Source organism: Gracilinanus agilis, chromosome 1, assembly GCF_016433145.1.
Source record: "Gracilinanus agilis isolate LMUSP501 chromosome 1, AgileGrace, whole genome shotgun sequence".
NCBI lineage: Eukaryota > Metazoa > Chordata > Mammalia > Didelphimorphia > Didelphidae > Gracilinanus > Gracilinanus agilis.
Window position 1 is genome coordinate 666199991 of NC_058130.1, and position 26564 is coordinate 666226554.

Below are 26564 nucleotides of genomic sequence, written 5' to 3' on the forward strand. Positions count from 1 at the left end.
ACTGCTAAAATGGTAAAAAACTGAAAGGATCTCAAGAGATCAGTTATATCTTAGCTCCTTGCCTTAAGACAGGACATTTAGAGGAACTAGGCTTCGGTCTTGTGTCTGCTATTTCCTATCCCTGAGATTTTGTTCAAGATACCCAAATGCTCTGGGTCTCGGTTTCCTCATTTGTAACATAAGGATAATACTTATTCCATCCACTTCCCCAGGGCCTTAGTTTTTTCTCATCTGTAAAATGAGGAGTTGGATCAAAGGACATCAAAAGTCCCTTTCAACTCTAAATCTGTAACCTATAGATGGGACTTTATACCCCAGAAAAGTAAAATGATCTGCTCTTTCTCTCACATCTAACTCAAGAAAAAGATTCTTTAAAAAAAAAAAAACAACAACCTCACCTCCCATCTTAGACTCAATACTTGGTATTGTGTGGTAAGGGCTGGGTAATTGGTGGTTAAGTGACTTGCTACAACCGACAAACTATGTCATTTCAAGACACAGAAACAATGATGCTAAATCATATTATACATGGAAACGTTCATTCCCATTTGTAGGTACGTGTTGAACAGTAATCTTTAAGTATACTACATAATTGAAAATGCAATAACAATATACTTATCCATACTCTTTATTGAATAAGTTAATAAATATGACTTAAAAAGCAATGTGACAAAGGTAGACTAGAACATAAATATTTTTCATTTTTAATTAGTTTCTAAATATTGGAGTTTAGTTAGCAATTCAAGTATTGCCTTTAAAAGTCTTTCTCCTCTCTCTGTCTCTCTGACTCTGTCTCTGCCTCTTCTCTCTTCTTTCTTTCTCTTTCTCTCATATTTTAACAATTTTCAATTATTTTTAAAAAGTTTAAGACTACCTTTAAAATGGCTAGGGTATTTACATGGATGGGTCAGGACAAACAAAAAAAATCAGATCAACCTGATGAGGAAATTCCAAAGAATACCCACACTCTTCAAAAAAAAAGTGCATCTGTACCATATGCAAAAGATTACAGGGGGGTCAGGGGGGTAGCTCAGTGGATTGAGAGTCAGGCCTAGAGACGAGAGGTTCTAGGTTCAAATCTGGCCTCAGACACTTCCCAGCTGTGTGACCCTGGGCAAGTCACTTGACCCCCATTGCCCACCCTTACCACTCTTCCACCAAGGAGCCAATACACCGAAGTTAAGGGTTTAAAAATAAATAAACAAACAAACAAATAAATAAATGAATGAATGAATGAATGAATGAATAAATAAATAAACAAATGATGAGAGGAAGAGCAAAAACCCAGTAAAATAGTTCAACACATCAAAAATTTAAAAAAAAAAAAAAAAAGATTACAGGGAAAAAACTAATCTCAGAGACAGGAAGACCTGGGTTCAAGTTCAACCTCTCACATACACTAGCTTTGTGATGTTGGGCCAGTCATTTAATGTTTTTTTTAAACCTTACTTTCTATCTTTGTACTAATTCTAAGACAGAAGAACGGCAAGGGCTAAGCAATTAAAGTAATCCTCCCAGAGTCACACAGCTAGGGAGGGAGTGTCTGAGGCCAAACTTCAATCCAGATCTTCCTGACTCCAGAACCCCAGGCCAACTATCAAAAATTACAAATTGTAGAGCAGGTGCCAACCTATATTAGTTGGGAGAGTTTTCTTAATAGAAGACCCTATACCAACAAAATTGCAAGTCTAGACTCCTCAAAATGCATATGATTAAAATAATAATAAATTAAATTTGTGTAGCATTTTGCAGTTATCTATCTATAATATATCTATTAACTCCCTCTTTGCAACAATCCCTAATTTGTCATGACTACCACTTTTATAAAGTGAGAGTCACAGATTTAGAGCTAGAAGAGACTTGTAAAATCATTTCATCTGACCCCTCATTTTACAAATGAAGAAACTGAGGCCGAGGGAAGTAGGTAGAATAAGTATTATCCTTATCTTACAAACAAGGAAAGTGAGGCCTCAGGAAGTAGGTAGAACAAGTATCAAATGAGGACACAGGCTTGGAAATAAAGTGAAATGTCCGGAGTATTATATCCAGTTAGTACATGGCAGAGAAGGCTGGACTTTCATTAATGACTAGACTCCCTAGCTATCCACCACCACAGAAAGAACTGGAGGAGTCTGAATGCAAATTGAACCATGTCATTCTTCATTTTATTTCCTCTATGAATTTTTCTCTAGTGTAAGCAACATGAAACTTCTTTCACAACATGATTAATGTGCAAATAGGTATTATTTAATAGCATATATACAGCCTGCTGTCTTGGTGAAGGAGGAAATGGGGATGGAAGGAGAAAACACAGGTCACAAAATGACAAAAGAATGGTTAAAAATTGTATCGACATGTAAAAAAATTTCTGAAAGACTAGACTCCCTTGGGGACAAGGCTTTAGTGGTTGAAGGATAATAAATGGTAGGTGGGTCTCATAGAGTAAAGCAGCAAAGTGCTATGAAATATATTCTTACTCCAGGCTCAAGAAAACCTAGAAAAGGCAAAATAGACTGTACTAAGTAAGGTAGATTTTGTGAGTTCTTAGCAACTTGAGTAAGATTGCTTTAGAACAGTGATATTAGGAGTTAGCATTAACAAACACACTCCTTCCGATTAACAAGATTCAATCAGGTTTTTACTGTATAAGGATGAAATCCAACCTGTGGACAGTCTAGTTCTCTGGGAGTATGACTATAATTGAGCAGGTAGATAGGGAACAGACCTATGATTTAATAGCTACAGAGAACTCCGAGGTGATGGATCTCTTCCTTCCAATGCAAGTTGGCACCATCTCTGAAATGTCTAGTTTTAGAGACTTTTCTAGGTCATTGGGAGATTGAGTGACTTGTCTAGGATCACACAGTCAGGAACTATCAGAAGCATAATTTTGACACTGATCTTTGACCCTAAGGTTGACTCTCTAGGCACTAGATCAACAAAATTCTGCCATATATGTAAACTGTTTTCTCTTCGCTCTTTCAAGGGTCTGTGATTTCAGCAATGTGGGAGTCCCTCCCCAGATCCAGAAACCTCTCCATGGTAAGCACAGCTGACATTAGCCCCAAAAGCTTGGTTGGAGATATTTCAAAGACAAGAAGAACACCAGGCATTTCTCTATGGTGTCTAAGTTTGAAAGAAAATAAATAGAGCATGAGAGCTTGGGGAGTCATTCCCTTCTAGAAGTATTCAGTTCCATTTTGAAACAATCCTACTCTTTCTATATGTGTGAAATGTTTTTTATTACTTCTCATACTACAGGGGTCACATCCGCCATCTGAAAAAAAACCTCTTTGTTTTTCTTTTTTGTATTTTGATGAATACTGAAGAAGCTGGAACTGTTAAAACTTTATCTGGATTGAGGCAAGGGAAGGGGGATGGGGTTGCAGTGCATATAGGTGGCTCAGTGGATAGAGAGCCAGGCCTGGAAATGGGAGGTCTTGGGTTCAAATGTGCCCTCGGACATTTCCTAGCTGCGTGACCCCCAGATTCCTAGCTCTTACCAATCTTATGCCTTGGAACTTATACTCGGTATCCATTTGAAAACAGAAGTTAAAAGTTACATTTATTTTTAAAAAAACCTTTATCTCAGGAAAAAACTCAGAACTAGTTTGTTTGATGTTATGGAAACTCTTAGTGCTTTGGATACACAATTAGTAATCAATTGTTTTATTTACTTGTTTCCAGTTTCCATTTCAACAAAACAAGCTTTTAGGGAAAAAATCACCAAACTATTCAAAAAAACATGAGTTAGTAGAGGATAATAACTAATATTTATATAATTCTTTAAGGTTTACAAAGTATTTCACTACATTATTTATTAGGTGGTCTTCAAGAGTTACTATGAAGCAAACGAAGCAAAAAACTGAAAAGTAACTCCGTAATTAAACAGGTGACGACCCTCTCCAAAATGAACTAGACTGGTTCTTGGACAGCAAGTATACACAGGCCATTTGTAGGCCAGTACACAAAGAAATGATTCCTGCCTGGCCTCTGCCAGAGTCTGTGCTTTACTGGCTTAGCATTCAAGAACCCAAGGTCACAATCATATTTCAAACACTTCCCCCCAAATCCCACAATGAGAGTCACGTCACTCCCTGATGCTCAAAAAAAATAGTTAAAATAAACACAGCAACTAAGTTTCTCAACTGTGGGCTCTGGGCCTAAAATACATTTAGAAAAACTGTCACAAGTTTCCAAAGATAACCTATCAACAAATAAAGTTATCCTTAATAATAATGAGACAGTGGAGAGAGAGAGAGAAACAGTTATGAAGTCAGGGAAACCTGGGGCCAAGCCTTGCCTTGAGGATAGAATTGATATGTGTGATCTTGGGCAAATCACATAACCTCTTAGTGATCCATGAAACTCTTTAAGACTACAAGCTACAGGACAACTGCTAATTTACATTGGGAGAGGGCATTTCCTCATGAGCAGTTTCCTATTACTCCTGAAATCATAGCTAGACACAAAATAACAATACCACAAAACCAGTCAGTAATCTAGCACATTTAAGGTCTGCAAAATGCTTTGAAAGTGTAATCATTCTTCCATAAAGTGGTGAATATGCAAGTTATTTATCCCCATTTTACAGATGAGGAAACTAAGACTTGGGAGTTCAAGGAGTTTCCCATCATCCTACAGCAAGTTAGTGTTCAAACTGGAATTTCACTCCCAGGTCTCCTGAATCAAAGGATATTACAGGTTATCCAGTCCAAACTCTTCATTTTACCAAAGAGGGAACTAAGTCCCAAAATGGTAAAGGAACTTCTTCAAGGTCACACAGGGAGTAAGTCAGGATTGTAAACCAAATTTCATGATTACACAAGTAGGGGGTTCTATATTTGTACATCCTCCCTAAGTGTTCATCCTCCAGCGTTGCCATCTCTATTTATGCATCCATTTACTTCATCAATATTCTAACAGATAATGGTACTCTAAATATATATATATGTATGTATGTATGTATGTATACTTACCCTGCAGGACATTCTGGTGCCTTTATTTCCTCACAATCATCATCCACCCAATGGGTCTCTCCTACAAGGGGAAATGGGAAACTTTATTTTACATAGTCAAACGTATCATGCAGAGCCTAAAACGAGCAGTTCCAAGACCCCAGATCTGTTTTGTATGTTGGCAAGGTGTGGTTCATCTAAAAATAAGTTTAGGATACTTGCCACTGTCTAGGTCTTGAGGGTCAGAGTACAGGAATACTACAGAAAATTCCAGGAAATATATATATTTAAGTGCTGCTCTCTAAGGATTCTGAATGATACGTACATGAGCATTTAGCTTATTCACCTGTGATAGGTGCCATGTTGTCATGAGGGGCGACTAGATAGCACAGTGAATACAGTGCTGGGCTTGGAATCAAGATAAAGCATAAAAATAAAGCTTAGAACTGAAAAGGAGCTCAGCTAGCACAAGCCATTCAATTTTTATAGATGAGGAAACTGAGGTTCAGAGAGAATGCCCAAGGACACACACCTAGTTAATAACTTTTAGCACCTCTGATTTCAGACCTGGAGCTCTTTTTATAACATTATTGTTGTGGAGTCATTTAAGTTGTGTCTGACTCTTCACAACCCCATTTGGAGTTTTCTTGGCAGAGATACAAGAGTGGTTTGCCATTTCCTTCTCCTCCAGCTCATTTTACAGATAAGGATACCGAGGCAGGGTTAAGTGACTTGTCCAGGGTCACACAGCTAGTAAGTGTCTGAGGCCAAACCTGAATTCATGAAGATGAGTCTTCCTGACTCCAAGCTTAGCACTCTATGCACTGTGCTACCTGGCTGCCCTTTACAACAATATGACACCTATCACAGATGAATGAACTAACAATATCCAGGGATGAACATTTTCCTATTCTCTCAGGGAGAAAAAAAAAGATAATTTATTGTTATTGCCCCTGTGATTTCCCCTTTTTTCCACCACTAGGCACATTGATATGGGCAGCTAGGTGGTGCAGTGCCAGACCTGGAGTCAAGACTTAAGTTCAAATCCAGCCTCGGGCACTTACTAGTTAGGTGACTCTGGAAAAGTCACTTAGCTTCCATTTGCCTCCATTTCCACATTTGCCAAGTGAGCTGGAGAAGGAAATGGCAAACCACTCCAAGATCCTTGCCAAGAAAACCCCAAATGGACTTGTGAAGAGTTGGACACAACTCAAAAACAACTGAACAACAACAAAATGTATATTGACCGATCAGCAAGCATTTTAAAGCCTTTGTTAGGTACCAGGTACATGAATACAAAATCATGACCACCCTTGCCTTCATTTGGAATCTGGAGACCTAGATTCAAAAATCAGCCCTATTACTTATTACGACCTGTGGAATGTTGGGTATTTAATCTCCCTTGGCCTCAGTTTCCTTCATTTTAATAAGAAGAGATCACACTAGATGTCCTATAGATATACTAGGACTAAATTTATAACCTTAAGATGCTGTGTAACTCAAGCTATAATGCCCATTTCACAGACCAAGAGGAGCAAAAGATTTATAAGGAAAAGAGCTAGATATTGTCTAGATTTTGGAGGTCTTAGGATCTTGAATAAATCATCTAACCATTAAAAACAGTTTACTGGAGCAGTGTGGTATATTGGAAAGAACATTAGACCTGAAATCCAAAATCTTCAGTTTAATGTCCTGGCTTGGCTATTCCAAGTTCAACTGATCCATTTAACCAGTCAATACCTCCTACTAAGTACCAGGTATTGTCCTAGGTGCAGAGAATATAGAGATAAAAAATGAAAGAAATAGTCCTTGACTTGAAGGAGCTTATTTATTGTATTTATATATTATTATATAATGTTTATTATATAACATATAATATGCATTATTTTACCATTGTTATATATCATATAATATGCAATATATTCTTATAGTAGTAGTATCATACATGGGGATAGAAAGATTGAAAGGGTCAAAATCCTGCTCCTTTGGAGGTATTTTTTGTTTCTTATTGTTAGATTATTTGGGAGTTTTCTTGGCAAAAAGATTGGAGGTCTGCCACTTTCTTCTCCAGCTTATTTTACAAATGAAGAAAATAAGACAAATAGGGTTAGGTGACCCTGCCCAGAGTCACATAGCTAGTAAGTATCTGAGGCTGGATTTGAACTCGGGTCTTCCTGACTCCAAGTCTGGCACTCTATCCACTGAGCCAGCTAACTTATGTGACTCCTATGGAACTAACAGTCTAACGAAAGGAAAAGAGCTGTACACAAATTAGTGGGGAAAGTGTCAAGGAGCTATGTGGACTTCACTGGATTTCTTAACCTCACTGAGCCTTAATTTCTTCCTCTGAAAAATGGAGATGTTTATTGTTTGTCCTTTGTTTTTCCAGAGGACCAATGACATCATAGGATGATATCTTGACTGCATGGGAATTAGATTCAAATGAGACAGAGTTTTCTCTTCCAGAGTCAGCAACATTGAGTGACAAGACAAAAGTCAGGATGACTGGTGATGTTTCAGGACTTTCTTGATCTTTTACCAAGCTCTAAGCATTCCATAGTGCTGTCTAATGGACGCTGGAACAAATTGTTCTCATCAGCCCATTCCACCAAGAGAAGCCTTCCCAGGCTTCACATATCCCTAATTCTTACTCACACTCTCTCTCTCATTAGGCTGTCATGAACAACATGATTTGTGCTCGCTAAAGTGCTACGTAAATGTGAGCGATTATTTGTTATTTTTGAAACAGCATTGAATTAGGACAGTGATGGGCAACCTTTTGAGCTTGGTATGTCAAAATTCACCAAAAAAAAAGCATAACTGTGTTGGTGTGTCACTTCGAGAAAAAAACCATAATTTCATGATATTTATAGTTTAAATAACAAAAATGTATAATTGCAATATATAATTGTATTTAATAAATCAAAACAGGTAAATTAATAGAGGTAGAATTGTTATCTATAGTGCACAGACACTACAGCAAAAGTTTCATCCTTGGCATGTGGCCCCATACTCCTCTGTATGCGGCCGCATGTCATGGAAAATGGCTATGCGTGCCATAGGTTTGCCATCACAGGGATAGGGGATAGAGAGGTGGCCTCAAATTCAAGAAGGCCTGAGTTCAAGTCCCTCCTCTGACAATATTGGTAGTATGACTTTAGGCAAATCACTTAACCTTTCTTTCGCCCTAGCAGTTTCCCTCAGACTCAAAGATGCAGGGCCAGTGCCATTATTCACTGATAACACAATTTCTTACAAAGAATTTTACACTGCAATGAAAGCATGGTCTGGATCAGAAAACAGAATGATTATTGTTATGTAACATTTTACAATTACAATGGCTAACATATACATACATGCTTTCACTGGATTCTCACTGCACAACTCTGTGAGGAATCGAGTGTAATTATCACCATATGCACTTTACAGAAGAGAGAACTGAGACAGGAAGATTAAGTATCTTGTTCAAAGTCATACAGTCTTCGGACTCCAGCCCAGGGCTCTCCCTTCTATGCTTATTACTATGCTTGCTGCCTAAATCTGGGAACAGAAACCTGAAAAGTTTTTCCTTTCAGTTCCAGACCCCATCCCCACCCCCATCTAGAGAAGGATTCAGATGAAGAGATATTTCTCTGCAGAAAACAAAATGTATCAAAAGCTGTCTGTCTTGTACCAATTTTCTTAGGGCAAACAAAAATCACATGCCCAGTGCTGAAGGAAAAGTTTGTGACCAGCCCTTGAGAAAAACTGTTCCTATGTAAAGAGTTCCCTTGTAAACCTGCCAGGGTCAGTGAGAACTTAGCTATTGACTGCAGGGCTGAAGATTATGTACCTTGAAACTTTAAAACACATCTAATATTAATGGGGCACTCTCTTCCTGCTCTCAAAGACAGCACTCAATGTGATATTCTGAAAATCCATGATCCTGTTGGCATGAGTATTCGCTCCATGAATACAGATTCTGCTAAACCCTACATCCCTTCAGGAGACAGTTTTCATCAACTGGAGAGGTAAAAGAAGAGAGTGACAGACAAACAGACAGACAGACAGACAGACAGACAGACAGACAGAGACAGAGCAACAGAGAGAGAGAAAGAAAAAGAAAGAAGGAGAGGAGGAGGTAAAGAGAGAAAGAAAGAGAGAAAGAGAAAAAGAGAGAGGAAGGAAGGAAGGAAGGAAGGAAGGAAGGAAGGAAGGAAGGAAGGAAGGAAGGAAGGAAGGAAGGAAGGAAGGAAGGAAAGGAGGGAGGGAAGGAGAATTATCACATGGTAGCCAGCTTATGATGATGATGGGCCTCTCTGGGCTTAGCTGGACTGGTCCCCAGGTGACCACATCCACAGGTCCATCCTCAAAGCCTTCCTAGTTAATAACCAAGCTCATGCTCAGAAGGATGATCAGAATAAAATATTTATGGAAGCAAAGAACTAGGACAGGACCAAGAGAGGTCCAAGAAAATCACAAAATTAGTTTACATGGGAGATGAAGGGATGAGAAAGGTAAGGAAAAACAAATGCCCTCCCTCCTCTCTCCCTCTCTCTCTCCCTCTCTCCTCTCTTTTCCTCTCCTCCTTCCTCTCTTGCTTTTTCAGTGTATTACCAAAAGAACATCTAACAACAATATTAGTTGGCATGTGTTTGGCACCATAAAATATGCGAAGTGCTTTCCATATTCACTTGATCCTCATAATGACCCTGGTGAAGTATATAACACAAATATGATTACTATCTCTATTTTACAGATAAAAAGACTGAGGCTCAGGGAGATTAAAAGACTTGCCCTTAGTCACACAGCTAGTAACTATTAGAGACAGAATTCAAATCCAAGTTTTAGTTGATTCTGAATCCAGAATTCTTTCCACTACATAGCCCTGCCTTATGTTTTTTGGTAGAGAAGTTCTACGTAATTATCAAATTCTATTTTATATCCCATTCATTCTGCAGTGGCAAAACAGAGGGAAGTGGTTATTTCTCCTCAAATTCCCAAACTAGTATCCAAGGCAATAAAATTTGCTGTCTCCGGGACAGGATCCAGCTTTTGTTCTTCCAAATCTGAAGACAACCCCGAGAAAGAGAAAACCCTTACCTTTACAAACAACTTGATAATTGGTACAACAGTCTCCTCTAGCCAAGCAGTCCTCAGAGCAATGACAGGCATTGTCTTCGTTTCTTACTTCTCCACATCTGTCCTTAGTGCATTCCCAACCACGAGCTGAAAGAGTCAAAATAAGAGATTTTCAAGGCTGCTAATGAAAAGTCGAAGGAAGAGGGAACACCAGTGGTGTGCAGACATAGCCAAGGAAGCTTAAGATATTTAGAGGAAGCAGTAAAAACATCACAATATTTTGCCCACTTGTGAAATTTGGACATGCCAAAGGCCTGAGTGATTGTTTAAAGAACTTCTTTACCCGATTTATATTTAATATTTGTTTAAAGAAAAACCCATCAGAATGAAGTGAGACACCTTTGAAAAGGTGGAATTCCAGCTGGTGAGCATGGAGTGATCTCACCTTTCTCAATGGATTCTAAATAGCAAATGCAAAGGTGATTATATCAAAACCTTGTGATCAGGTCATGGGATCCAGGCATAGAGGGTGTCTGTATTTTAGCTTATGTATTTTCATGTGCAGGCTTAATCAGCTTGATTTACATCAAAACATAGGCAAGCCCCAACCATCTCTAAGAGGAATGGAAAGATTAAGCCCCTACATTTTAGGAAGTTCACTGGCAAGATCCTCTCTCCCTCCTCAAATCATCTCATATCGACTTCTCTGTGTTCTTGTTGTTGTTCAGTCGTTTCACTCATGTTCATCTCTTTATGACCTATTTGAGGTTTTCTTGGCAAAGACACTGAAATGGCTTTTAACTTCCTTCTCCAGTTCATTTTACAGATAGAGAAACTGAGGCAAACAGGATTAAGTGATTTGCCTAGAATCACCCAACAAATCTGAGGCCAGATTTAAACTCAGGAAGATGAGTCTTTCTGAATCCAGGCTTAGCACTATGTCCACTGCCCCACCCAGCTGAACCCCTAAAAGAAAAGAAACTACCAGCGGACGGAGACTGCTGTGTTTTTGTCTCTGTTATTAACACCTAGTGTCTTAAGTGACTCGTAAGGGATTGGCCTAGAGATTCAACCTATGATTTCATTGGTATAAGGAGTCCCCTGATGAAGAAACCAATGAAATGGGCATCTTCCCTGCAACCAGTTACCTGGTCCCCTTACTGTTCCTCAGATAAGACACTCAACCTCCAGACTCTGAGCATTTTCGTTGTCTATTCCCCATGTCTGGAACACTTCCTCCTCATCCCCACCTCCTGGCTTCCTTTGGGTCCCAGCTAAAACCTCACCTTCTACAGGGAGCCTTACTTGATCCCTCTTCATACAATGTCTTCCTCTCCTCACTATCACAAAGGTATCCTTCCTATGTTTTGTAATCCATAGTGATTTGCATGCTATCTGTCTCCTCCATTCAATGATGAGTCCCTCAGCTGGGCAGGGACTGTCTTTCTTTGTGTTCCCAGAGCTTAGCACAGTAGGTGCTTAAAAAAATCCTCAAACTGATTTTTCCAGGGTCATAGAGCCTGGGCCATAGGGAGGACTTGAAATCTTAAGTTCAGCTGTTTCTAAAACCAATTCCTACCCATTACACAGTCTGGACTTTATAATGTTTTTTTAGACCCTTACTTTATACTAGCTTTAAACTTTTACTGGTCCTTTGTAACCCTTACCTTACATTACTTTTAAAACAGTGATGGAAAACCTTTTAGAGGCATTAGAGATCAAGGGCCCAAACTGCAACCCTCATGCCACATATGAGCCACGCCTCACCCCATTTACCCTAGACAGGGGAGGGAGGGCTCCCCATTAGGCTGCTGGGTAGAGGGGCAGGTGATGGGAGAAATGTCCTCAAACTACATGGGGAGGGAGAAGAGAGCAACCGCCCCTGGCATGGGTGCCATAGGTTCACCAACACAGCCTTTAAACTCTTATTTTCTGCCTCATAATCAATACTTACCAATTCTAAGGCAGAAGTAGACAATTGGGGTTAAATGATTAGCCCAGGGTCACATAGCTAGGAAGTGTCTGAGACCAGATTGAACCCAGGTCCTTCCCAACTCCAGGTCTGGCACTGTGCTACCTAGCTATCCCACTATATACTATTTTTTAAAATTTTAACTGCAGTTGAATATCATCCAGAAGAAGGTGTCTAGCATGGCAAGTGACTGTATCATTGAAGACAAACTGAATGAACTGGCAATGTTTGGTCTGGAGAAGAGAAAGCATAGGGAAGAACATGATAGTTGTTTTCAAATCTCTGAAGGGCTATCATGGCAAAGAGAGACCAGATTTGTTCCAATTTGCCCCAGAAGGCAAAATAAGGAGCAGTGGATAAAAGCCTGCAGACACACAGATTTTGGCTCAATAGGAGGAAAAACTTTAAACAATGAGAGCTAGCCAAAAGGGGAATGAGATACCTCTTGAAATAGTGAGGCCCCTTGCTGAAGACTTTTGAGCAAAAGCTCAATGACCACTGATGGGCAATAGGGAAGAAGGGATTCTTTCTTGTCCAGGTACGTGTTAGTCTTGGCCACTGAGATTCTGTGATTAGTGATGGTATCGCAGAAAAAACATAAGACTTGGGAATCAAAAGACAGAAATTTGAGTCAAGGCTCCACCACTTAAAGGATATCCATCAGAGTAAACTAAATAGAGTCGGTGCAAGCCAGCTCCAAACAGCTCTGCTAAGAGCTGCTTGTTAAATTTTCAATGTAAGCATCAACCCTTCAGAAATCTGTACATGGTACAAAGCAGAGTGAGATTTATTGTTTTGCTGCCTGTCTATAAGTAAGAAGATGATGGAGAGAATGTTAATAATACAGGATAAATTGAAAGGTGTAACCTGTATACATTTGGGATGGAGAGGAGACCCAGTTGTTAAACATTTGCCCACATACCAATAAATATAATTCTGTGTAATCAATTAACCTCTCTGAAATTCAGCTTCCTAATATATTAAAATGGGGCTAGATCACTGAATCAGAGCTGGAAAGGATCATAGAGGTCATCTACTCCAACCCTCTCATTTTAGAGATGGGAAAACTAAAGGTCATAAAGGTTGAGTAAATGCCCAGGGAGTATAATGTAGTCAGTAGAAGAGCTCAGATTTGAAACTAGGCCATCTGTCTCTAAATCCAATGTTCTTTCCATTGTTCTATACTGTTCCAAATGAGAGACATATGTGAAACTGTTTTGTAACAGGAGAGAGGGAGAGAGAGAAGATGGAAAGGAAAGGAAAGAAGGAGGGAGGGAGGGAGGGAAAGGAGAGAAGAGAGGAAAGGAAAAAGAGAGAAAGGGAAGAAGTATTTATTAAGCACCTACTATGCCCTCAAGCATCTACTATGTGTCAGGTGGGCATCTGGGTAGCAGAGTGGTTAAAGTATTGGACTTGGAGATAGGAAGACTCTTCTTCCTGAGTTCAAATCTGTCCTCAGACATTTACTGGCTGTGTGACCCTGGACAAGTCAGTTAGCCCTGTTTGCCTCAGTTTCTCCATCTGTAAAACGAGCTGAGCTGAAAAAGGAAATGGCAAACCACTCCAGTATCTCTGCCAAAAAAAAACCCAAATGGGGTCATGAAGAGTCTGAGAGGACTGAAACAACTGAACAACAATGACGATGGGTCAGGCACTACAGTAAGTGCTTTAAAAACATTATCCCATTTTCTTCCTTCAACAATCCTGTGAAATAGGTGTCATTCGGATCCTCAGAAACGGAGGCAGACAGAGGTTAAGTGACTTGACCAAGGTCACCCAACTTATAAGTGTTTGAGTCTGCATTAATTCCAGGTCTAGAACTCTTATCTACTGGGGCACTTAACTACCTCTATAACAAACACCAGATAAATGCTAGTAATTGCTTTCTTATTCTTCTTACTACTAATGCAAGTTAATAATATTATTACTACCACTATTCTTAGAAATACAAAAAAGTTAGCAAGGCTCCAAAGCCCTCCTCATTTCACTGAAACTCTATTATATTTATTATGATCATTCTAGGTCTACATTTCCTTGCAGTGTAACAAGTATGTTACCAAGTTATATAAGAATAGCTCATTGTGGGGCAGCTAGTCACTCAGTGGATTGGGAGACAGGCCTAGAGGAGGGAGGTCCTGGGTTCAAATCTGACTTCAGATACTTTCTGTCTATGTTATCGGGGGCATATCACAATCCTAATTGCCTAGCCCTTGCCGCTCTTCTGCTATAAAACTGAAATTAAGTATTGATTTTAAGACAGAAGGTAAGGGGGTGTGTGTGTGTGTGTGTGTGTGTGTGTGTGTGTGTGTGTATACACACATATATTTTAATAATATATATACAATTAAATAAAATTTAAAAAATTATATATATGTATATGTATATATACATTTTTTAAGGATAGCTGGTTGAGTACTACCAAGCTCAACTTTATCAAAAGGCCAAGTTCAAGAAAATAAAAATAAGGAATGATGTTCCTTAGGGAACATCTCAGGGAAAGTTATGGTAGAGTATGATTTCACTTCCAGCCTATCAATTTTGTGTCTTCCAAATTGATATTTTTTAAAGAAAAAATAGATGGGAAGTTGTCAAATGAATTCAGATTATACAATAAGAATGGCCTTAGGCCACCTGTAATGTATATGATTCTATATCCTTACTTATTTATGACATAAGGCACCATCAAGATGAAAGCAATGATTTCAGAGAGTAGTACCCTCCTCCTAAAATTACATCCTTCTCTCTTTTATATGTCCATCAGATTCTCCATTATCTATCTATAAGGAAAACTTGACCGATTTTTTATAGTGCCCATGGTCCAAGATCCAATGTATATATTCTTCCTACTCATCATGCCCCCTTCTTCATTCTTTCTCCTCCCAACCACCTCCAGTCCATGGAAATCTTTCTTCCAGGGCATATCCAAACACTGACCTTGATCTACAGTGGTATTAAATTGCAAATATATTCTTCAACTCAAAGGTGATAGATGTGACAATAGCTGGTAGTTTGGTTGGCCAACCACAAGTCTTCCCACTACAATCTATCTTCCATTCAACTGCAAAACTGATTGTCCTACAGCACTAGTCCTACCAAGTCATTGCCATAGTAAAAAAAAAAAAAAAAAAAAAAAAAAAAAAAAAAAAAAAAATCCAGTGATTCCATATCACTTCTTGGGTCAAATACAGAATAATCCATTTGGAATTCAAAGCCCTTCCTTATCTACCCCTCTCCTACTTTTGCAGTCTTCCCATAGCTACCTCTCTGTACTCTTCAACCTTCTGGAAATGGCTTCTTTGCTGTTTTATGAACAAGACATCCCATCTCTTGGTGCCAGATGTTCTCTCTGGCTATCCTCCATGCTGGAATGCTCTCCCTCCTCATCTCTGCCTCCTGTCTTCCTTTAAGTTCCAACTAAAATCCCACCTTCTATGGGAAGCCTGTCAAAAAACTATCTTAATTCCAATGGTTTCCCTTTGTTAATTATGCCTATTTATTTTGTATATAGTTTGTTTTTACATCGGTGTTTGCTCTTTCTTTTCCCCACAGGGTTTTGAGCACACAAGAAATTTCTTCCAATAGGAAAACAGAAAAGTCATGGGTTAAGAACATCAGTGGATTCTAAAGATACAAAGGAGTGTTGTTTCTGTTGTTGTTTAGTCGTTTCAATCATGGCAGTGAAGTAGAGTTAAATGAATTGCCCAGGGTCACCCAGCTAATGAAATGTCTGAGGCCAAATTTGAATTCAGAAAGATGAGTCTTTCTGCCTCCAAGCTACTGTACCACCTAGCTGCCCAATACAAAGGGAAAGTTACAATTCCCAGAAGGCATAGACTGTTGGTAGACACTAATGTCCAACATAAAAACATTCAGTTTTTAGCATATTCATTATGCAGTACCACAGCTAATGAATTTGAGAGGAGGCCCCAAGAAGATAATAGTTGTATTTTTTTAATGTTGCAGAAATCTAACCTGTAAGAAAATTCTAAGAAAACTACAAAATAACAATGTTGTAGGTTAGAAAAAAGAAATCATAGATGGTAGGGGAGGCAATGATAGTCATCCAAAAAACATGAATTTTTATGGTGAGCAATTCTTCCGTTTCTAGTGATAATAGGCCCAGAAGGAATTTTAATAATATGAAGTATTTGAGAGAACTTTCTAATTTGTTCCAGAGTCCCATTACCCATTCCAGTTATCAAGTGACTATGGAATCTCCTTTACTAGGGGTTTCAGAATAGGATGCTAACTGCCTTTCTTGGATTCTTAGAATATAATCTTGCCTGTCCAAATACTGACTAAATGCTCTCTCCAAAGTCCCTTTCCGACTCTCAATTATAGGAGGGTAAACATGGGGACAAGAGAATGGAGAACCACAAAATAAATCAACATATTGGAACTGCACCAGTGAAAATCTGAGGGGCTCCATCCACAAAAGGGCTGCCTTTCCATTCTCAGGGATGTCATTCAGAAACTTTTAAACACTGATTGTGCTACTCCAAAATGTGAGAAAAAAAATTTTAAAGAATAAAGACTAGGAATATTTTACAGAGAAATGCTTTGGAATGATAATCTAGAATTCTGATCGGTCTGAAGAATATCAGTCTTCCTTCCCTTCTGTCCTGGAGAAACTACCCACATTGAATAAATCCATTGACAGTACAGATCAGGCTGCCCACATGTAGAAGGATTCTGGGGTTAATTGTCAACTCCATGCAGACTAAATGTCAACAAAAGATAAACATGCCATTGCTGTATTCATGATGAGCTAGAGTCAATCAGTCATCGAGCACTTATTAAATACCTACTAGGTGCCAAACTCCTTGCTAAGTGATAGGGATGCAAAGATAGAAGCAAAACAGCGCCTACCCTCAACCAGCTTATGTTTTAATGGAAATAATAAAACAAAAGCAAGCTAGAGAGATGGGGGGGGGGGGAACAAAATATAGTTTAAATGATGTGGTCTAGCTACATGCTAAAATTAGAAATGCCAGCAATCAGAAACTGGTGATTCTCTCATTAAGTAAAGGCATTAAAGGAGACTGAATCTAAGACAGGTCACCTGCAAATAGTAGCCAAGGCAGCAATATTTACACATATAGGAAAGCAAATTATTAACCAGACTAATTTTTTTAGTCAGATTGGAACATACATATAATTATCATCATCAGAACATCACTGAAAGGACAATAATAAATGGAATCACCTAGTTTAGCTAGGCCATAATAGGACAGAGGAAAAGAGAACAGCAATAAATTTGAACCCATTCATTATTGGTGAGAGTCAGTATCAGAAAGAGAAAACAATGACTACTGTACCTGTCTTCAAACAGTGTTCATCAAAATCATGGCAGCAGCTACCATAACTCTTGCACAAGTTGTCACATTGACAGTCCATGTCCTCACGCTCTTGGAGTTCAAAGCATCTGCCCTTGCAGGAATTAGAAGTATTGGTCCTGGGAGCATCTGAAAGGACTGTGTGTGGAATAAGAGATGAGTTGTTGGTGTCCTGCCACCACTGAACAACAAGTGCTAATTCAAAATGAACTTATAGCTGCTCAATGCTCCATGCTTGTGATGCTGACATCACTATTCCAGTGCCCAAATGGACCAATTTACTTTATTCCTTTCCATTGTCACAGAGAAAACCCATAACTCAGCTAGAAGTCTTAAATGAGTGTTGTTGATCAGTTGTTATCAGTCATGACTGACTCTTCATAGTCCCTTTTGGAGTTGTGTTGGCAAAGATACTGACGCGGTTTGTCAGTTCCTTCTCTAACAGATAAGGAAACTGAGGCAAACAGGGTTAAGTGACTTGTCTTGGGTTACACACTTAGGAAGTGTCTGAGACCAGATTTGAACTCAGGAAGAAGAGTCTTCCTGACTCCAGACCCCACACTCTATCCACCACGCCACCTAGTTCCCTGGCCTCACTTAAATAGGTGCCTCTTGTCAAAAGGAAAACACATTGTGGTAAATAACATTATCTTCATAAATGAAATAGAGCAAACAAACATACAAAATGAAGAATACTATTTTGAGCCAATTTCATTGGCAAATATTTGATATAATAGAAGGAGGGGAAGAAGAGATTAGCTTAGAGAAACAGGAAACATCTGGAATAAAGAGGGTTGGACTAGAAGCCACCTGAGGTTCCTTCCAAGTCTAATATGTTAAATATTTTGTTTATATCGAGAGCAACAACAGGAACCAAAGTTTCCATAAAAGACTCTTCATTACAGGATGATGTGGATGAAGCCTGAATTATTAGAGATTAAATTTGGCAAAGAATAAGTCTTAGATATGCTAGACAAAAAAAAAAAAAAAGGAATCTTTCTTTTTGAACTGACTGCCATCTCAAAAAAAAAATTTAAGTGAAGAACTACCTATGTGGTTAAACAAAACACCAATTTGAGATATCATGATTGGAACAGGTGACCTTTTTTGGATCAGAATACTTAATCTTCCAAGAAAAAAAAGTGAGATATTTCTAGGTTCTATCATAGTGGATAAAGTGATAGACCTGGAATCAGGATGACTATCTTCCTGAATTCAAATCTGGCTGTTCAGACCCTTACTGTGTGACTCTAGGCAAGTCACTTAACCCTGTTTTCTTCCATTTTCCTCATCTGTAAAATGAACTAGAGAAATAAATGGCAAACCACTCCAGGATTTCTGCCAAGAAAACCTCACCTGGAGTCATGAAGAACTGGACATGACTGAAAAATGGCTGAAACAGCAACAACATTAATAGCATATGATCAATTGGAACAAGTCATGAGAAAGAAGAAAATGATGAATTAAAAAATAGAGGCAACTCAATGGAAAAATCAAGAGATGAAATTTAGCACTTTTTACTTTTAAAAAATTAAAGAACTACTAGCTTTTTTCCTCAGAGAATGGCAACAATAATCTACTTCTGATAGAATATATCAGGTAATGTCACTTATATTCCTTCGATACCTTCTGATTATTATCTAGGCTAGTGAACCAGATACATAAAAGCATTTCAATACAAATATATATATATATATATATGTATATATATACACTCAATAACTAATCATACAAGATCTAGATTCCTTTTAGGATATAATTGCAGCATATCTGTCATCTCCTTTTCTTACATTTCTCTCCATTTCCATTATCAAACCACTGTATAGGTAGGTGCTGAGTAGTGCAAATAATGAATCTCCTGAAGTGATCACATTATTCAAATTTTACTTTGTATTCCCAGTAAGCTGGAACCAATGACTATATTTTACATAATTATGACTTTGAAGAGTCCAAATTCACTTCAGATGATTCATAATCAGGGTCCAAAAGTATTAGTATATTTGTACATTTTTTATGTTCTTTATGTTCTCTTAACCTGGCAATGGCCTTCATAACTCTCTTGGACCAAGAATTGTAGAACAGGGAGCAGCTGGGTAGCTCAGTGGAGTGGGAGTCAGACCTAGAGACAGGAGGTCCTAGGTTCAAACCTGGCCTCAGCCACTTCCCAGCTGTGTGACCCTGGGCAGGTCACTTGACCCCCATTGCCCACCCTTACCACTCTTCCACCTATGAGACAATACACCAAAGTACAAGGGTTTAAAAAAATTGCTAAAGAAAATAAAATTTAAAAAAAAAGAATTGTAGAACAGTTGTTGATCAAAACTGATACAAGGAATTTCCTCACTAAGAGTTCTCAATATCAAAGAAATCACAATGACAGATCTGGTCCATTCAAAACAAATTCCTAAAATTATCTCATTGCCATTATTTTTTTTTCACTCAATTTTTTAAATTAACAAATATATTTACTTTCTCTCTTTCCCAATTCTACTCCTGCTGGGAAAAAAAATCTTTGTCACAAATACATCTAGTCCATCAGAACAAATACTTACATTGTTGCTGTTGTTGTTCAGTCTTTTAGTCATGTTCAATTCTTTGTGACCCCATGGGCTATATAACATTCCAGCTCCTTTTATCCTCTACTATTTCTCAAATTCTTTCCAAGTTTATAACGCTATCTATCCATCTAAACCTCTTGCATCCTGCTTCTCCTTTTACCTTCTTTAATCTTTCCTAAAATCAAGGTCTTTTCCAATGAGTCCTGTCTTCTCATTATATAGCCCAAGTATTTAAGCTTCAGCTTCAGTATTTGACTTTCCAGTGAATAGTCTGAATTAATTTAAATATTTACTAATGTGATTTCCTTGATGTCCAAAGGACTCTCAGCACCACTGTGTCCAAAAACACCATGATTCTTTTTTTAAAAACCCTTTCCTGGCATCTTAGAATCAATACTGTGTATTGGTCCCAAGGCAGAAGAGCAGTAAGGACTAGGTATTTGGGAAGTGTGACTTACCCAGGACACATAGCTAAGAACTTGCTGAGGACAGATTTGAACCTGGGACATCCCATCTCTAGAGCTGGGTCTGAATCCACTGAGCCACCTGGCTACCCTAACATTCTCTTTTGACAGTATTTCCTTACTATATTCTTCAGAACAACTTTGGAACTTTCAAATGACTACCTATTTCATCAACTATTTTCCTCTGCTCCAATTTGCATGATTAGTACAACTTAACTGCAAAAAATCATTCTAAATTTCACAAAAATAAACTACATCATTAAATTAAGATGAGGCTTGGTAAGGGTCCAATGTCTCCTTCTGTATGAAGCTAGGCTGAAACATCCTATGACTGGCTAGGTGAAGAGTAAAAGAGAAGAGAAATGAATTCAGCCGCCCAGCATCTTTGTAGCCTTCTTTCCAAGCCCTCCTACTATCTTCATCCTATCTCTACCAGTCTTTGGCAGTTTGAGCAGTTACCTCTTCAAACATAAAAGAAGTGATAGCAGAAAGGAGCTCCATTCATACTCTTTCTCACTTCCCAATGGCCAATTCTTGCCTGACTCCTCACCTATGGGAATGAGTCAGGGCATTTTCTATCTCTGGCTATTGGACTTGGTTGGTAATATGTAGAGATGTTAATGATTTATGCAGGTTTACTTTATATACTGCAACTTTGCTCAAGTTAACTATTTCGACTAATTTTTTAGTTGATTCTCTGATATTAAGTTTCTTCATTGCCCATTCTAATTACTTCAATTTTTTTCTTCTCTTATTGCTCTAGCTAGCATTTCTAGTACAATGTTGAATAATAGTGCTGATAAGGAGAATCCTTACTTCACCCATGATCTTATTGGAAAAGCTTTTAGCTTATCCCCATTAAGTTGTGGCATCTTCAACAATATCTTGGCTACCCTACTTCTAGTACGGTGCTGTTACCCTCAGACTGGATCTGATGTATGGTGGTCCAATTTTCATCCCCTTTTTTTATGAGAAATCAGGAAGCCTCTCTTCATCTTGGATCTTATATCCTTTAAAGACTCATTCTCCATACAGACTTTAAGGTCTGTAAACAAATAAGATGTGCTGCATGTTTAGGAATAGAAGACTTCATGGTATCTCATAATTTTTATTTTGTCTATTGATGGATCATATCATTTCCATTATTTAACCACTATGAATGACACTTCCTAAGACTTATGTCATTTTATTTATTTTTCCGTCATGTCATGACCTTATTTGGGGTTTTCTTGGCAAAGTACTGGCATGGTTTGCCATTTCTCTCTCCAGTTCATTCTATAGATGAGGAAAGTAGGACAAATAGGGTTAAATGACTTGCCCAGGATCATGTAGCTAGTGAGTGTTTGAGGTCAAATTTGAACTCGGGAAGACCCATCGTCCTGACTCCAGACCTGGCACTCTATACCCTGTGCCACCTTGCCGTTCCTCCTTAGACTAATGTTATAAGGCAAAAGACAATGTTAAGAAAACAGGTCAGAATAAGTGTTAGAACAATAGAATAGTTCGTGAGGGCTTCTCAAAAGCCTTCTCATTAAATACATTCATTCAAATTTTAATGATTTCATGTATTTTTTTAAGTGACAAGTTATGTTACAAGCAAGAGAAAAGTCATTTTGAGAGTTCTTGAAAATAAATGCTACAAATCCTCATTCTGACACAGGTCTGAGAAAACAATAGAAAACTTTTCCAGTTCCCACAACAATCTATTTTTTTATGGAGTCATAATTTAGCTGGTTACAAAAATTATGCCTGGATAAAAATTATGACTTATTTTTGGTCTCGGTCTATGACTAGGAAAGGTAATTTATATGAACGATACTCTCCAAAATGGCTAAATTGAGTTTTATTCCTAAAATGAGAGACAGCAAGGGGATTCTACATAAAGGGCCGGCTTAAAAGTCAGAAAGGCCTGACTTAGAGTCCTGCCTCCAATGTGGAATGGCAGGACCTTAAACTTTCAGTGACTCAGGCATCTGTCTCAGACAGCAAGTTGTAAAACAATTATCGATCCGCATTAGTAAAGAAATTTCTTCATTAGGGGTACCCTAGGTCAATGATGTCAAACTCAAATACAAAAAGGGCCAGTAAACACATAAAAATCCCTGCTGGCACATATTGACCTAGAAAATCACAAAATAACATTATCTCTGTTTTATTATACTTTTATTTATTTTGTTAAACCATTTCCATTGACATTTTAATGTTTCAGGAAGCACTGGGAAGTATGGTAGCTGCAAAGAAACTTCATGTTTGGCCTCTGTCCTACACCAGGGAAATCACAATCACAAGTCTGATTTGATTTTTTTTTTTAAGAATTCTATGGGACAGCTAGGTTGCTCAGTGGATTCAGTGCCAAATCTAGAGATCTGAGATCATGGGTACAAACCTAGCCTCAGACACGTCCTCCCTGTATAATCCTAGGCAAGCCATTTAACCCCTATTGCCCTAGTCCTTACTACTCTTCTGCCTTGGAACCATTACTCAGTATTGATTCTGATATAGAAGGTAAGGGTTAAAAAAAAATTCTAAAGTAATTCTTATTACCATGATCCTTGTTTGTTTTACTAAAGATAATTTAAGGAACAAGGTATAGTTCTGTGATTTCTTTGATACATGGAACTTCCAGGTGAGGAAATTTCCTCAAAAGTTCCATTCATTCCTTTCTCTACAATTTATAATCTTAGAGGGTTGCCGCTCTAAGAAGTTAATTGACTTGCCCAGAATCACTCATCTAGTACCCATCAGAGGTAGGATTTCGAATCCTACCAAGTCTCCCTAGAATCCAAGGTAGTTTTCTCTCCACCAGGGCAAGCTTCTCCCATAGATTTTATTGTTCTTCAATCATTTTCAGTCTGTCCAACTCATCCTGACTCTATTTGGGGTTTTCTTGGCAAAGATATTGGAGTGGTTTGCCATTTCCTTCTCCAGATCATTTTACAGATGAGGAAACTAAGGCAAACCACAGGCTCAAGCTAATTTGCCAAAACCAGTATATTACTACATGGCATCTTATGTTGTATTGCCAATTTATAGTGTATCCAGTTTGGAAGTACAATATATTCTAATCTTAAAGGGTTGACAATTTTTTTTAAATGGCCAACAAGTGATCTGCCCTGTGCCACACAACTAGTTAAGTGTCTATGGCCAGATTTGAACTCAGGAAGATGGATCCTCCTGACTCCAGGTCTGGCACTCTGCACTAGCACACCACTGCACTACCTAGCTACCCCTTGGACCGTATACCCAGATCAAAATCTATATTCAGACCATCTAAAGTTTATAGGAATTGAATGTCATTCATTTTAGACACAGAAATGAAGTTTTAGGAAGACTTTAAAGCAAGAGGAAGAGTATGATCTAAACAATATTTCAACTAGAATACTCAATCATTTTTGCCCTTACATAACAGTCATCCTTGTAAGAAGTAAAATTCCAGATTTGATCAATGGTAGATCAGGGAGGCAACACTTAAGCTTAAAAACACCCAGCATGCCATCCAGCCCAACCTAATGCAGGAATGTTCTTTCTTTCCAGTTTTGTTAGGTCCCATTTCCAGTGTTTGGGATAGTACTCCCAACCTGTTCCTCCCATTCTTCTTGGTATTCAGCCCAAGTATTTCCTGACAGTAAGAAGTAAGGATTGGAATGGGGTGATAGGCTGAAGTTGTATGGTATCTTTTTCTAGAGAACTTTAAAAACAGGCTAGATTCTCATATTTGGGGCTGGTTTTAGTGTGATCTGGAAAAAAGACAAGGAAAAGGTGTAGATAATCTTTCAGCATCCTCTCCAACCATAAGAATAAGGGATTCTAATGAGTGTCTCATTCCAGTCATACCTTCTTATAATAAAGATAAGGATGCTCCTCTCCTCTTGTTACTTCCAAGCTTCCATTTAGCAAAATGACATTATACACAGCCCAGGTATTGAGTTATCTGCCAAGTCTCCAATCATCTTTTGGGACACATTTTTATCTTCTCTAAACTTTAGAGACTTGAACCACACCATTTCCCCCTCCACCAGCAGTCAGAGTAAGTCCATGCCAAGTTTTTTTCATTCAAGATTTTGGAGGCTCTGCTGTCTCCACAATGATAAGTCATTAAACAAAAGGGCCTCTCAGAAAGATGTCATATGAATCTTCCATTAATCTATGAGTAAAGTCATTGTAGAAAAGACCTTATAAACTTTAATTGTTTGTTTTTCCATTTTCAGTTATTTCAGTTGTGTCCAATTCTTCATGACTCCATTTGGGGTTTCCTTGGCAAAGATACTGGAGTGGTTTGCCATTTATTTCTCCAGCTCATTTTACAGATGAAGAAATTGAGGCAAAAAGAGTTAAGTGACTTGCCGTGTGTTACAGAACTGGTAAGTTCTGAGGCCAGATTTGAACTCAGAAAAACTCCTCTTCCTGACTCCATGCCTGGCACTCAATCTACTGTGCCACTTAGCTGCCTTCATAAACTATAAAGCTACACTTTAGAAAATGCAAATAGGAGACCTAAAATTATTTTTTAAATTCTACTTCCAAGCCATCCAGATGGCAGGATGGTAAGTTGGACTGAATCACTTATAAATTATCTATTTGTGGTTTTCAAGTAGAAGTTTTGGTATTTTCTCATAGGACTTTAGAAATTATACAAATAATCACATTTATGAACAATTATGATCTACAAATGCTTTATATACATGGTTTAATTGTCACAATAAACTTATAAAATTAATGCCACTGATATTATAGCCCTCATTTTGCTGATAAGAAAGAAAAGGATTCAAACCCAGATCCAGTCCTTTTTTTTTTTTTTTTTTTTTTTTTTTTTTTTTTTTTTTTTTACTGATGCCAGATAATCTCTTTATAGGGAAGATCAAAGGCTTAATTATCAATAATAAAAGCGTTCTTCTATTGTTGTTGTTGTCAGTCTTGTCCAACTCTTCGTGACCCCATTTGGAGTCATCTTGACAGAGATATTGGAGTAATTTGCCATTTCCTTCCCTAGTTCATTTTACAGATGAAGAAACTGAGGCAAATAGGATTAAGTAATTTACCCAGGGTCACACAGCTAGTAAGTGTCTGGGGCCAGATTTGGACTCAAGTCTTCTTAACTCCAAGCCTAGCACTCTGTCTACAATACCACCTAGTTACCTGTTTCCCAGTGTTACAGATTTAGAGCTGAAAGGGACCTGGGAAGTTATTGAATCCAAGACTCTCATTTTATAGGGGAGGAAAGTGAGACTCAGAGGATAATTATAAAAAAATGAAGAATAGAGGTGAGAGTTGAACCCAAATCCTCTAGCTCTCCATCCAGTATTCTTTCCCTTGAACCACACTTTGAATAGTGCTTTTTTTCAAAGAACTTTCCAGCCAAGCACATCAATTTTTACTGTTCCCATTTTACAGATGAGGAAAATGGGTTGCTTGACCCATGTCAAATGGGAGAGCCTTCACTATAGTTCAGTCATCTGATTCTCGGGCTAAGATTTTCCACTTCCATACTGTATTTCCAAGAAATGACATCTTAAGGAATTTTATTGTTGGGTTAGACATTTATTTTTTATCAACTTCACCTTCGTTCAATTCTTTATTACTTCTTGTTTGAACTACTGCGATGACCAATTGGTCTTCCCATTTCAGTCCTTTCTCCACACAGATGCTAAAATGTTAAATGTAATTCTGACTATGTTACTCCCATAATCAATGAATTCCATTGGCTGATTTTCTGGAACTCTAGCTTAAAAAATCCAAACCTCTCACTTTGGCTTTTAAAGCTCTTCACAACTTGACCCCCACCTACCCTTCTAGCCTCAATATATATATTACTCCCCTTTTTAACACTCAGTCTAGCCAAACTGTTCTCAGGATTCCTCCTGCACAGCACTTCATCTGTCATCTAGTGTCTTTGTTCTGCCTATTTCCTATAGCTAGAACCCACTTTCTCCTCACGTTTGCCTCTTAGAATCCCTTATTCTCTTCAAGATTTAGTCTAAACACCACCTTTCATTTCCCCGACCCCAGCTATTATTGCCCTCCCTTCCTAAACTATATTTTTCTGCACATAATTATATATGTTCATATTGTTTCCCCTCATGGGATGTAAGCTCCTTGAGGAGAAGGGGACTGCTTCTTGTTTGCCTCCGTATCTCCACACCTAGAATACATAGTGCTTATTTATATTATATTATATTATTTATATTATATTTAAATATATGTTTATATTATATTAT

General features: G+C 38.1%; 1 protein-coding gene across 3 annotated transcripts in view; it reads right to left on the reverse strand.

Annotated features, from left to right (window-relative positions):
* Positions 1 to 26564, reverse strand: part of ENPP2 (ectonucleotide pyrophosphatase/phosphodiesterase 2) — a 131622-nt gene that overhangs the window by 97701 nt on the left and 7357 nt on the right. For all 3 annotated transcript variants that reach the window (XM_044668930.1, XM_044668923.1, XM_044668916.1), the window contains exons 3-5: positions 17310 to 17465; positions 10041 to 10166; positions 4980 to 5040 (exon numbers count right to left, since the gene is read on the reverse strand). In XM_044668930.1, coding sequence (XP_044524865.1) covers positions 4980 to 5040; positions 10041 to 10166; positions 17310 to 17465 — 343 coding nt within the window. The remainder of the gene's footprint in view (positions 1 to 4979; positions 5041 to 10040; positions 10167 to 17309; positions 17466 to 26564) is intronic.